The 14,431-nt window shown below is 43.6% G+C and overlaps 1 protein-coding gene across 1 annotated transcript; it reads left to right on the top strand.

The window, feature by feature from the left end:
* Positions 1–2,267: 2,267 nt before the first annotated feature.
* Positions 2,268–13,862, top strand: LOC126474278 (fibroin heavy chain-like). The gene is made up of 2 exons (XM_050101743.1): positions 2,268–2,411; positions 12,685–13,862. Exons 1-2 carry the CDS (start codon positions 2,268–2,270, stop codon positions 13,687–13,689), a joined length of 1,149 nt encoding a protein of 382 aa, XP_049957700.1. The 3' UTR covers positions 13,690–13,862.
* The last annotated feature ends 569 nt before the right edge of the window (positions 13,863–14,431 follow it).

Below are 14,431 nucleotides of genomic sequence, written 5' to 3'. Positions count from 1 at the left end.
GATAAATAAATTTTTGAATAGTAAATCACAATTGTTTCTAAATCCACTTTTTTTGTATAAAGACAATATTGTTCAGGATTTTGAAAGTGAGGTTGAAAAGTAATTCTTTGCAACAAAATTGTTTTAGAAAAATCATTTGCAGCATATTACTACCCCAACTTATTCATCTGCAAGAAATAGTATGTTGCTTGTGTCTGCATTGCACGTGGTGGTACACACGCTTTTGGATGTCATCTTTAGCTTACCATTTTAATTTAGCTTTGCTGCGGCGCTGCTTGATGTGATCCACTTTCGAGAGAAAATTTTTACTGTACCGAGGTAAGTGCAACAAGAGTTCAGTGTCGTAGTCATACAGTTACACTATATGTACGAAACAGTGTCATTTTATAGTTACTTAGTGATTAGGTCAGATGGCATACATTCAGTTTGGAAGTTATTTTCTTGTTATACAAAGTACATTCCAGTGAACAGTGCGATATATCTGTATGCGCAGCAGTTTTCGTATTCTGTGTTTGGTTTCGCAAGTTAGCTACGTAAATCAGCGGAGGACTTTTACTAAAATAACTTAGATAACATATGCAGACATAATTTAGTAGTTCATTTGATGTGTAATTTTTATTAGTTTTATTTTGGCGTATTTTTGAGATGTTGAAAAATATCCACTACGACCCGATATATATATATATATATATATATATATATATATATATATATATATATATATATAAGTTCTAAGGGGCTGATGACTTCAGATGTTACATCCCATAGTACTCAGAGCCATTTGAACCATTTTTTGTCAATTTTTACCTCTCTATCTACATTATTCCGTGATTTATTCAGTTTTCAAAAATTTGAAAACTGAATAAATCACGGAATAATGTAGATAGAGAGGTAAAAATTGACAAAAAATGGTTCAAATGGCTCTGAGTACTATGGGATGTAACATCTGAAGTCATCAGTCCCTTAGAACTTACAACTACTTGAACCTAACTAACCTAAGGACTTCACACACATCCATGCCCGAGGCAGGATTCGAACCTGCGACCGTAGCGGTCGCGCAGTTCCAGAGTATAGCGCCTAGAACCGCTCGGCCACTCCGGCCGGCAAAAATTGACACACATGCTTGGAATGACATGGGGTTTTATTAGAAAAAAAAAACAAAGTTCACCACATGGCGATGGACAGCAAAACGTCAGTGACTGCGCATGACAATTGTCATGCTTGGCCTCCCAGGTCCCCAGACCTCGGTCCGTGTGATTATTGGCTTTGGGGTTACCTGAAGTCGCAAGTGTATCGTGATCGACCGACAGCTCTAGGGATGCTGAAAGACAACATCTGACGCCAATGCCTCACCATAACTCCGGATATGCTTCACAGTGCTGTTCACAACATTATTCCTCGACTACAACTATTGTTGAGGAATGATGGTGGACATATTGAGCATTTCCTGTACAGAACATCATCTTTGCTTAGTCTTACTTTTTTATGCCAATTATTGCTATTCTGATCAGATGAAGCACCATCTGTCGGACATTTTTTGAACTTTTGTATTTTTTTGGTTCTAATAAAACCCCATGTCATTCCAAGCATGTGTGTCAATTTGTACCTCTCTATATACATTAGTCCGTGATTTATTTAGTTTTCAAATTTATACTGACTTTTTGATCACCCAATATATATATATATATATATATATATATATATATATATATATATATATATATATATATATATATATAGAGAGAGAGAGAGAGAGAGAGAGAGAGAGAATTGTGGTGAAGAAAAGCTACTAACTGTTGCAGAAATTCGTCGGGGAACAGACGGTTCCACTCGTATTAACACAACTGGCACTGCTAAGAGTATCCTACGACGCCAACATCTCTGGAAAGGGGTCATGCACAACGTCATTTTTGAAGTTCCTACCCTCGTACATTGCAACAAATTTCCCCGATCTCCGCTACTTACTAGCCATCAAATACTAAAGGAAACAATCAAATCTCAGCTCACACTTTCCTTTAAACTATGACTTACCTGACTGTTGGGTCTTTTTCCTACCGACCCTTTCATTTCTTGGAAACGGTGCAGAAAACCCCTATACTGTACGTAGTCTACTTAGCAGAGAGTCTAGATCTAAGCTGCCTCTACGAGTGAATGTGGACAGAGACTCACCTGCTGCCGGCGATGGCAGAGGAGGCGGTCTTCACGCATCCAGGAGCCCCTCCGCCTCCGCCTCCGCCGCCGTTGCATCACCACAGTCACCGCCAGCGATGGTCGAGGCCGCCGGGGAAGAAGTGCAGAAGGACGCGCTGACCAGTCCATCCGCGTCCCATCCCGCCTATATAAGCCGGCAGCTGCTCCACCAGGGCAGGCAGACGCCAGAGCAGCAGACCAGCGCCGACATGAAGCTCCTGGTGAGTACCGCCGCTTCTGCTCTGGATGCGCTCCCGCCTCCACTGTCTCGCTCTGCGTTTCTACTTGTCTACTACAGTTTCAAAGTTCTACTTTGCTGTCAGCATGTATTTTGAACTAAAGTAGTTAGACAATCTCTGAGGTAGAAGTGGGAGAGGTCCTGAAACTGTGCTACATGTACGAGAGCTATTTGGAAAGTCAGGTCGCGAAGTGGAAACGACAGTGAAAATCTAGTGAAGCTTTGCGCAGAAGTGTTGGGCAGTGTCTGTAGTATACCTGTCGATCGCGTCTCGTCGCTCTTTTCAATGCTGAACGCACAGTGAGCAGCTACAGACGACTGGATCAACATTGCTTTCTGCCAAGTAGGAGGACTTGCTCTGAGGTTTTGCCTGATTTCGTGCAACCCCACATAACGTACCTGCCACGCATTTCCTTCCTTATGACAGTTCTCGGTAGCAGGCTGCAGGGGCAATGAGGACAGCGGCAGCGTTTCTGATGGGAAGTGTTTGATCATCCATCATACAATCAGAACTTCGCTTCACCTGTTGATAAGAACCGCTGGCTATGAATACAATATTTTGGCACTTAAAACGGACTGCGGACCAGCGTAGAGAAGTGGCGGACAGCACAGGCGTTTGGCTGCCATCCATGACGAGTGTATACGGTACGAGAAATGTCAAAGTCAGAGCGGCGAGTATCTAGAGAAGTAGCTAGAAGGTGTAAAAACTGTCTTAAATGAAACATTTTTCATTTTCACTGTAGTTTCAATTTCGCGACCGATCTGACATTACTTTCCTAACAACCCTCGTATTTATTCCATTATCTTTCGACCGTGCATAAGCGACAAAATTTTCTCATTTTTCGACGTGTATCTTTTGCCACACTGACAAGGAATGTACATGATCTGTCACAGTTACCATCGGCCGAGACGATGACCCTTCTAGGATCTATGAACGGCGACGGGCTTTTACAAAAGGAGCGTATTTTTGAAATTCCTTGTCATTGCAGCAAATTTACGTAGGAACAACAACACACATTGTACAAGAACGGTGCACTGAACAACAGCGATACATCCACCTTCGCCGACCGGAGTGGCCATGCGGTTCTAGGCGCTTCAGCCTGGAGCCGAGCTAAGGTCCCAGGTTCGAGTCCTGCCTCGGGCATGGATGTGTGTGATGTCCTTAGGTTAGTTAGGTTCAATTAGTTCTAAGATCTAAGCGACTGATGACCTCCGAAGTTAAGTTGCATAGTGCTCAGAGCCAGCCATCCACCTTCTACAGTGAAACAAATCAACAAATGCTGAACATTGTATTTCCACTGGACACGTCATGGATTAGTGGACAGTCAAGATTACGGCTACATCGTTATTCTACTGCGATTAAGTTGTCAAGGAAACTAATGGAACACAATTAGCAGACCAACTTCACAACTGAGACGAGGGCTGCCAGATCTTCATATCACAGAAAAAACTCATTTCATGAAACTTCCTGGCAGATTAAAACTGTGTGCCGGACCAAGACTCGAACTCGGGACCTTTGCCTTTCGCGAGTCTCGATCCAGCACACAGTTTCAATCTGGCAGCAAGTTTCATATCAGCGCACACTCCGCTGCAGAGTGAAAATCTCATTCTGGGAACTCATTTCATGTCTACGCCCTTGGACGAATTGTTTCTCCGAGTCTTCTCTGCCTACCATTCAAACACACATCCGACATTTTAACAAGTACCCCCTAAAGTTAGCACTGTGGGTCTACTGACTCCTAGTTTTCAACGTTTTATTCTTACACGTATAAAGTTATCTCCGTGACTGGCGCTATCGTGCCGGTTGTCTTACCTCTGAATCACACACATTTACTCCACAACATAACTCCGTCGAGAAACACGTGCGCTTCAGGTGTTAGGTTCATCGAAGGGCTCTTGAATGTTTTGCTGACCATATTATGTTTTAGGAAGTACTTGCTCACCACATACAAGGTGTCCACAATCTTCTGTTCCTTATGTAGGAACTTATGATAATTCAGGAACATCTCGCGTGGGACTATCACTTTCCAAAAAATCCTACAAGGGAATTTCTTTGATCTAACCGAATTAGACTTTTCAGTTCCTGATAGCCTTGCCTCTGTTTACTATGCCTCTAGTTTGGTGAAGCGTGTCACATGCAATACATCTCTTTTCAGATCCAGCCACTTTTCTATAGGTCCCACTACCCTTTTTGCTTGAAGATTCTAGGAATGATTGCAGCAAATCAAACGTGCTTCTATAGTTAACTGTACCACTCGCTTAAATGTGGCCTTGAGGCTCCTTATGACTATTGTTACACGGTTACAAGAATTAGTGGATTTTTCCTATATTCCTCAAGTCGCTTGGATACTACATGTCGATGAATGTGAAACTTCATGTAATATCTTAACCTACGTAACAGGGCTCAGAACCGACTCGAAATGTGATCCTGAAGTTACTCTTTGCCCACTGATGTCTTAAGTCTTCAAATTTCAATTTAAAATGCAACAATCTATGTTCAGAATTAAACATATTAGTTTAGTTTTAACGCTCAACTGTCAAGGTGTATCACAAATAATTTTACTACGTTATAGGCAGAATTCCGACACCAAAACAAGAAACTCTTTGCTGAACTGTGTTTCCATAGCAGGTGATCATCTGATTATCCATACCCGAAACTGAATCATTAACACATTTTGCGATCCAGGTTTTGAAACCTTTAGAATACTAAATGTATACATCGGGTGCAGGCTCGATTACGCCGTTAAAGTTCCACAATATGATCGCCCTTTTAGTTTTTCAACTGGGTGCCTGTTTCGTTTTGAAGTACCATCATCAGATTATCCCGTCGCGCGCAGTCGTCGAACTCGCTTATCCTAGTAGACGTGTCATCACGCTACTGCCACATTTACAGCGTATTTCGTGTGCATTTTCAAGATCACGAGCATCTGGTAACCTAAAAACCCAAAAGAATCTAAAAGAAATTCTGTGCTGTGTAATGATCAGTATGTTGGATTCATAAGAGATAACGTCAGCTGAAGGTAATTACAGGGCTTTCATAATAATTTTTCATATTCATTGAGTCGTTAAATAAGAGTACTTTTACTGGACGTTGGAGCGAGAAATAAGAGCGATTTTACAGCTGACTGCAAGATTGGAAGTTATAAATTATATGAGATACCTGCCAACCAGATCCTCATAGGGACCGGTATGATTCGTTTCTCGAATGTATGTAAGCGGCCATCGGATTATCGCAGCTGGCCTCCCTCCAGTAACCACTGAGGAATGATGACAGGTTCAGGGTGCCTTGAACTCTTACTGGTAGCGTTAGCGGACAGCCAAAGCAGAAGAAAGTGCCTCCCTCTTGGCAGTGCAGCCAAGTTCCATAATTGCTACATTCCAGTTGTTGAGAGAAATTAGTTTACTCTTCACATAAGTTAATGCATTCTTGCTATCACTTTTCATTCCATTTTGGCTACTTAAGTCATCTCTGCTGTTTACTACACCCTAGATCTACGAAAGAATACTAGACTTAACCAAATTAATACTAAACATTACTGTGTGTGTTTTCACTCTATGTCGGATAAGACAGTAGTTGTTTAATATAGCAAACCAGTGTTCAAACCGAATGACTAACAGCACTACTACTGTATGTTTCTTTGTTGGATTAGTTCATTTCCTAAACTGTAGAGAAATAGAGAAGCTTTAACACAAGAAACGTACAGGTGACGAACGCCAGTTAACAAATATGGGACAAACAAGCTGCTGACATGTATCAGCTGTCCACTATTTTTTATCAACTCACAGCATCAGAATTTTTATGGAAAAGAGTGTGGTAACATTTCCTTACAGCAGGTTATTAACAGGAAATTACAGGTAATTAGCCTATTGGAGATTCTTAGTTTCTTACAGAACCTGGACAGATCTTTAAACTAGTTTGCCTATGACAGTCAGAGCTATTCATGTCTTTTGTTCTGCTGTGATATTCCAGTAGGAAACAGTACTAATGATGGATATTGAAGGAAGAACAGCCCATTTACTGCGGTTACTTTTTAAAAAAACTTCATGTGATGACATGCCTGTCTACTAGAGATACCTATGATGCCATATTCCGGCAGTGACTGGCGATTCTTTTAAGGTCTACGATTTTAACCACGAGGTATTTAGAACTGTAGCAGTAGCTCAGATAGTTAGCGACGCTGGGATGAATTGGCCATCATACTAACTGCTTCGTAATTCTCTTAGGTACTTCAGGGATACCTATGGAAATCCAGCCCATAACCCACATAGAAGATGAGAACCCTATTCCTTCCATATGCAAATCCGTGTCGTCACCACAACTGCAGTGAATTCGGTTTTGGTCTCGAAACGGAACTCATAATCGCTGACGGGTGTGATACTTTGTCGTTCGTTCGAATGGTCTAGTGACGTCCAGGAAACGTAAGCCAAGCGAATAGCCGAGCTAGTAAAGCGTAGGCCTTTCCTGTAGCTTCAACGGTGGTGCCATTGGACCTACTCTATGGATGTGGTCGACATTAGTAAGTCAAAGAAGAGAACAATATGTTTTTTTCGGTATGGAATACATTTCTGAGTCCACTATCTGCTAACTGCCACTCACTGGAAAATGCTATTCACTACACCAGTGGAGAAGACTAATGTCTCCCATTCTCCTGCGGTGAGCCGGCCGGGGTGGCCGAGCGGTTCTAGGAGCTACAGACCAGCAGAGTCGCAGGTTCGAATCCTGCCTCGGGCATGGACGTGTGTGATGTCCTTAGGTTAGTTAGGTTTAAATAGTTCTAAGTTCTAGGGGACTAATGACCTCAGAAGTTAAGTCCCATAGTGCTCGGAGCCATTTGAACTATTTTTCTCCTGAGGTGAATGGGGCAGGGAGACAATTCGAAAATTTTATGCAAATGAAAGACATGCCTCGTGACATTTTATCAAGTATACTGACTTACAGGTCGATTCGTAATTGTACATAGAGAAACCAAAAAATTTCTAAAAGTTTGAAAGTATGTTAACCCCTTTTATGCCTATGTAAAAGATTGCATATTGAGAATAACAGCGTAAATTTAACCTTGATATCCACAAACAGTAACTCGAAACAATCCAATAAGATGGTTTTAATCCTTTACATATGTATTTGACGTAGCCTATAAACAGACTGACTTACATCTTCTGCAAGTATCTAATACGTGATTAAAAAAGGGGAAAAATTCCAACAACATAGGAGCCTCAAGATACACACAGAAAGATTAAAGTTCTCATTACAGTAACAAATTGATTCATTATTGGTTGACTTTAAGAAATATCGTCTTGCTTTGTATAGAACAAGACAGAAACTGAATGAGAAATTCGTTGCAGTCTGCAGTTATGTATCAAACTAATCTCCAAGTCACGGTCAGATGCTTGGTTGCCGTGCCGTTGTTGTTCCACACACGAGAGAGGGCCAAGGTCAAGATCACCTTGTGCAAGACGTGACTCATAATATGTGTGGTTTTGTGGCATGCAGCAGGAAAGAGCGCCAAGATCGTTAACTAGCAGTCTCGGAAGTGCGGGAGAAACAAGAGCAGTCCGTTTCATAACGAGCTGCTCTTTAGAATGACATTTCTCATGTGTACACCTAAGGCCAATACACATTTATACCTACTCTTATTTTCCGAGCAGAGACACAATACCTGCTTAATTTCATACAAATTAACATTCTGGCACCGTTTACCATTCTGTTCGATACCCTCGGAAGAAATGCTCCTGAGGAAGAGCCATTTGGAACGTTTCATAGCGGTGCCTTACCGCCAAGAATCGTCAGCAAGTCATATACATGCAAAGATTGACGTACAAAACTGTTTCTGTGCTCAAGTACATGTTATCCTGAATCGTCACTGGAAGCTAAATGTTATTGTGGCGAGCAGTATCAAAACATAAGACAAATCATTTCGCTAAGTACAGCTACAGTTGATCTAGCACCAGAATGCCATGTAGATATGCGCAACGTATATGGCAATCTGTGTTGATTTAAGTCCACCACTTCGCGCTGTGTCAGTTGTGTGAAGCAGTTATTATAGGGTCCGATCATGACATTTTAGTATGTAAGTAATTAAGTTACTCATTAAATATAATGCATCTTGTCATCATAGCAGGCGGCAGGTAATACTATGGTCGGCCCCTCTCTTACGTTTGTCTTCAGATGATGTCCTTATTGTAGAACTACTCTAGTTTTCATGCTGTAGCAGCAGTCGTGTCTGCAGAACGTGTTTTGGTAATTATTTTCCATCTGTTTATGTGAACCAAATAATCTTCTTATAGTACTTTTCTTGCCCCAGTCATGTGCCATATTTGTGCCACCGTCAGCAGGGTCTTATTTTATTGCAGCCTCAATTCCTACTTAGTTAGCCTCGCAAGTATTTTTGTTAACTGGCTGGAGAGCCTCTCACAATGTGTTTCGCTGTTCTTGCCATCGTCCACATGTCTCTTCGTACTCTCGAATACAAACATTGTCTTCTGAATTTCAGTGGTTTAAGTTGCGGCTGCTGTTACGAAAAATAGCACGTGCACTTTATTTGCGCTTACATGGGCAAGGGATACCCCGCTACTAGTGGCACAGACGTTTCGAAACGTGTTTGTAAAGAAAAGTTATGAAAGAAGATTTTGGTATTTGTGTAAACAGATATAAGCTAATTCCCATGAGTAGAACTATACTAATTTCTTTCACTCTTTTAAACTGAGACACTGTTCGCATCAAATTTCATTCTAGAACGAAATACATTGCCCTTCATTTTCATACAGATGACAATACGATGTATTACGTATGGATTACATCACTAAGTGCAAAATCATTATTTTCGAAGATCAGTTGACCATTATTCATACATACGTACTTATAGTTTCACTTACCAACTACTGGTAATTAAATTGGTATTCTAAATGGAAGGATTTCGTTCATGTGACTGCACTCTGTTGATATAAGCATTCAGTGGATAGTACGTGATTAGAAGCGTTGGCTGAACTTTACCACTTGTAACTGCCCTCCAAATTGCAGGTTACCTTAATGTTTTAAAGGAGAATATGACATATACATGTCACTCCGTACACATTTCCTCATTAATTTGTACTTCGATGCCGCGGCGTGGTCACAGCTAAATATGAAACAAGAACGAACGTTAGCACTAATAGTATATAACTCAACACAAAAATTACACGTCTAGAAGTGTACTGGGATTCTTTATTTCTGCTGTTATGTGATTTATGCAGCTCTGTTCGTTGTTCCATGTCGAAGAGTGATTGCGACGAAATGGATCTAGGTATGAAGACATAGAACTTAATGTTAAAAATCTTACAAGAAATGATTCATATGAAAGAGCATGATAATTTCCACATGTACCATACTTTTCAGTAGATGGGAAGAAACATAATGTGTTTCACTAAACACTCGAATGCATCATTAGAAGTGGTAATGACTGACAGAAAATGCAAAAAGGAAAATTCACAGGTGTACAATGTACTACAGTGGAGCTCTGCTTACTGCTTTATTAGATTGTGTACGTTTATTAAATTTCTCGTTTCAGTGAGGACGGTTATTGAAGATAACAGTTGAAAATCAAAACCTATGTGTGAACAGGGTAACTGTACTGTATTTTCGGAAAAAAATTTGTCATGTTCGTGGATACGGAACTGGGTCTGTGTCAAGACCATTCAACTTCGTTTAAGACAACGCCACGTCCATTGCTCAACACATTAAAGCATTGAAGTAAAATCTTCTATGTCGTTAGGCCGCATCATGTTTCTCTTCTGATTTGTTCCTCACATTTGACGCTTCAACCCCTCTGGTGGGACCTTCTTCAGGTGGCCTGGTTAACTGAACGCTGGAGGACGCCAGTGCTCTGTTTACATATAAAACGAAGTGTCCCGCCCTTATTCTGAAGAAGTGTGAAGAGGTAGTGCTGTAATTGAGTGAATATTTTCGGCTACTGTCGGTGGGTCATTGTCATTGGATTGGTAACGATAATCCGTAGAGAAAGAGAGGGGGAAAGTTTTACCATACAGATGGCTTCCTTGTAGCTGTTATTCCTTGTGCACAGTGCCTGGTATTCACATGTACTTCGTTGTGGCGGGAAACCATGAAGCTGGAAGCCTAGGGCTGTCATCGCTATTGGTACTACGTTATTTATTAGACAACTATTTCTCGCTTCGTGCTTCGTGGCTTCCCAAATGCAATAAATAAATATCCAGGCGTGGTTCTCAAGGAATACAAACGATGACCAGGAAGGCACTTACGCAGTAAGGCCGTGATATTTTAGTACATACTCTGTTTTTCTGCCTGTTATCACTGCCTATTCAACGATGATGGCCAACTGTTAGTATCGAACCTTATCCAATAACCCTAATTCTACAGCACAAGTGCTAAAAACTCCCTTTCATAAGTGAAATGGTTCATATGGCTCTGAGCACTACAGGACTTAACATCTGAGGATATCCGTCCCCTAGGAATTAAAACTACTTAAACCTAATTAAGCTAAGGACGTCACACACATCCATGCCCGAGTAGGATTCGAACGTGCGACTGTAGCGGTCGCGCGGTCCCAGACTGAAGTACCCAGAACCGCTCGGTCACAGCGGCGGGCTTTCATAAGTGAACACGACACTATTCTGACGGTATAGAGTTATCTAGGGACACGTGAAGATCCCAAAGGATGTTCAGCAATGCAACAAGGGGTTCGAAACGTCGATTATGAAGAAGATATTGGAAGAGGGATGTGACGTAGAAGATTTTGCCTTCACTGCCGACAGCCATGAATTCTTGCTGACATACACTACTGGCCATTAAAATTGCTACACCAAGAAGAAATGCAGATGATAAACGGGTATTCATTGGACAAATATATTATACTAGAAACGACATGTGATTACATTTTCACGCAATTTGAGTGCATAGATCCTGAGAAAACAGCACCCAGAACAACCACCTCTGGCCGTAATAACGGCCTTGATGCGGCTGGGCATTGAGTCAAACAGAGCTTGGATGGCGTGTACGGGTACAGATGCCCATGCAGCTTCAACACGATACCACAGTTCATCAAGAGTAGTGACTGGCTTATTATGACGAGCCAGTTGCTCGGCCACCATTGGCCAGACGTTTTCAATTGGTGAGAGATCTGGAGAATGTGCTGGCCAGGGCAACAGTCGACCATTTTCTGCATCCAGAAAGGCCCGTACAGGACCTGCAATATGCGGTCGGGTATTATCCTGCTGAAATGTAGGGTTTCGCAAGGATCGAATGAAGGGTAGAGGCGCGGGTCGTAACACATCTGAAATATAACGTCCACTGTTAAAAGTGCCGTCAATGCGAACAAGAGGTGACTGAGACGTGTAACTAATGGCACCCCATACCATCACACAGGGTGATACGCCAGTATTGCGATGACAAATACACGCTTCCAATGTGAGTTCACCGCGATGTCGCCAAACACGGATGCGACCATCATGATGCTGTAAACAGAACTTGTATTTATCCGAAAAAATGACGTTTTGCCGTTCGTGCACCCAGGTTCGTCGTTGAGTACACGATGGCAGGCGTTCCTGTCTGTGATACAGCGTCAAAGGTTACCGAATCCATGGTCTCCGAGCTGATAGTCCATGCTGCTGCAAAAGTCGTCGAACTGTTCGAGCAGACTGTTATTCTCTAGAAAACGTCCTCATCTGTTGACTCAGGGATCGAGACGTGGCTGCACGATCCGTTAAAGCTATGCGGATAAGATGCCTGTCATCTCGACTGCTAGTGATACGAGGCCGTTGGGATCCAGCACGGCGTTCCATATTACCCTCCTGAATCCACAAATTCCATATTCTCCTAACAGTTATTAGATCTCGATCCACGCGAGCAGCAATGTCGCGATACGTTAAACCGCAATGGCGCTAGGCTACAATCCGAACTTTATCAAAGTCGGAGACGTGATGGTACGCATTTCTCCTCCTTACAGGAGGTATGACAACAACGTTTCACTAGGCAAGGCTGGTCAACTGCTGTTTGTGTATGAGAAATCGGTTGGAAACTTTCCTCATGTCAGCACATTGTAGGTGTCGCCACCGGCGCCAACCTTGTGTGAATGCTCTGAAAAGCTGATCATTTGCATATCACAGCATCTTCTTCTAGTCGGTCAAATTTCGCGTCTGTAGCACATCATCTTCGTGGTGTAGCAATTTTTATGGCCAGTAGTGCATATATTAAACCAATCGATGACAGGATTACCCTGGTTGATTCGAATGCTTTTGTTTGACAGGTGATACTGAGTGCTGTGGTGGCGACAGCACTGGCTCGTCCTGGATACCTGGGAGCAGCGGGCATTGCAGGTCTTCTGGGCAACGGCATCGGCGCCTCAGCACCAGGTCTCGGGACAGCAGGTATCATCGGAGCAGGCAGAGCTAGCTATCTGGGAGCTGGTACAAACTATCTGGGAGCAGGTGGTGCCCCTGTAGGAGGTCCAGCCAACATCGTCATTGGTCCTGACGGAGTGCCTGCAGACACACCTGACGTGGCCGCTGCCAAGGCCGGCCACGCGAAGGCAGTCGCTGAGACACAGGCGCGCGACGCCGCCCAAGCCGCCGCCGATGCTGCAGCAGGCGTCTACGGTGGAGTCGGCGCCGGTGTCGGTGCTGGACTTGGTGCTGGGTACGGCGCCGGGGCTGGACTTGGTGCTGGATACGGGGCTGGACTTGGTGCTGGACTTGGTGCTGGATATGGCGCCGGGGCTGGACTTGGTGCTGGACTTGGTGCTGGGTACGGGGCCGGTGTGGGAGCGGGATTAGGCGCTGGAGCCGGCGCTCCAGGCGCAGGTCTGGCCCTTTACGGCCCAGCCAACATCGTGATCGGCCCCGACGGCGTGCCACAGGACACCCCTGAAGTGGCCAGCGCCAAGGCAGCCCACGCTAATGTCGTGGCGCAGACGCAGGCCCGCGACGCCGCCCAGGCCGCCGCCGACGCCGCCGCCGGAGGTGCGGCAGGAGCTTACGCCTCTGGAGGTGTGGCAGGTGCTTACACCGGAGGTGCGGCAGGAGCTTACGCCTCTGGAGGTGTGGCAGGTGCTTACACCGGCATCGGCTACGGGGGGTTGGGCCTGGGAGCGGCCGCGGCTCCGTCTCAGGGGCTAGCGCGCTACGGTCCGGCCAACATCCAGATCGGGCCCGGCGGAGTGCCCCTGGACACCCCTGAGGTGGCTGCAGGCAAGGTTGCCGACGCAGTCGCGCACCTGCACGCCAAGGCCCGTCTGGGACTCATCGCTGGATGAAGTCTTCGCGAACTTCCGGCCTTACTGTGACAACACGACTGACTACTTCCTGCCCACTGCTCAAGACAACTGGACAAGCTAATCTTGTTGTATATAATAATTTATTAAGTTTCAAAAAAAATGATGTAGATGTCTTCTTGCAATAAACAGAGAATACTCTGGGAAACAACAAATATTATTCATCAGAACCTATAAGAATTACTTTAGTGTTCTTTCTTTCCATAACTGAAGTGACAGAACTGGAATCTTATAGCTAATTCCTTGCAGACAAACTCCTATTTACATTTATGAAGCTGTTTAGCGGAACACAGAACCTTCACAAATAAAGAATGTTTGATTGTCTTAATATCAGGTTACAACATCTGTGTTGATAACCTAGCTTGCTCACCATGGTACCATATGTCATTGGAGGGGCTCTTCAAATTTGTGTCCAAGGCACTCTATTTTTGTGCATACAGCCAGTACGTTAATCAACAATCGCTGTCCATCTCACAGAAATAGAAAGAAACAGAGAGAGAGAGAGAGAGAGAGAGAGAAAGAGAGTAAAGTTTATACATTACATTTTCACTATCGATCATACGATGACGATGAACTGTTATTTCCCACTAATGATATGATATGGCTACATTTCGATTAGCTACAGCCACAATACCGTGTGTTTCTGACCGTGGATAAGAAGGTATTTATGCTGAATAGTGCCATGCTCTGGCCCTTTTTCATCAACTGAGGTCTCAAGATGCAT

Source organism: Schistocerca serialis, chromosome 4 (assembly GCF_023864345.2).
Source record: "Schistocerca serialis cubense isolate TAMUIC-IGC-003099 chromosome 4, iqSchSeri2.2, whole genome shotgun sequence".
Lineage (NCBI taxonomy): Eukaryota > Metazoa > Arthropoda > Insecta > Orthoptera > Acrididae > Schistocerca > Schistocerca serialis.
The sequence above is the reverse complement of the archived record's forward strand: the minus strand, read 5'-3'. Positions and strand labels throughout refer to the sequence as shown.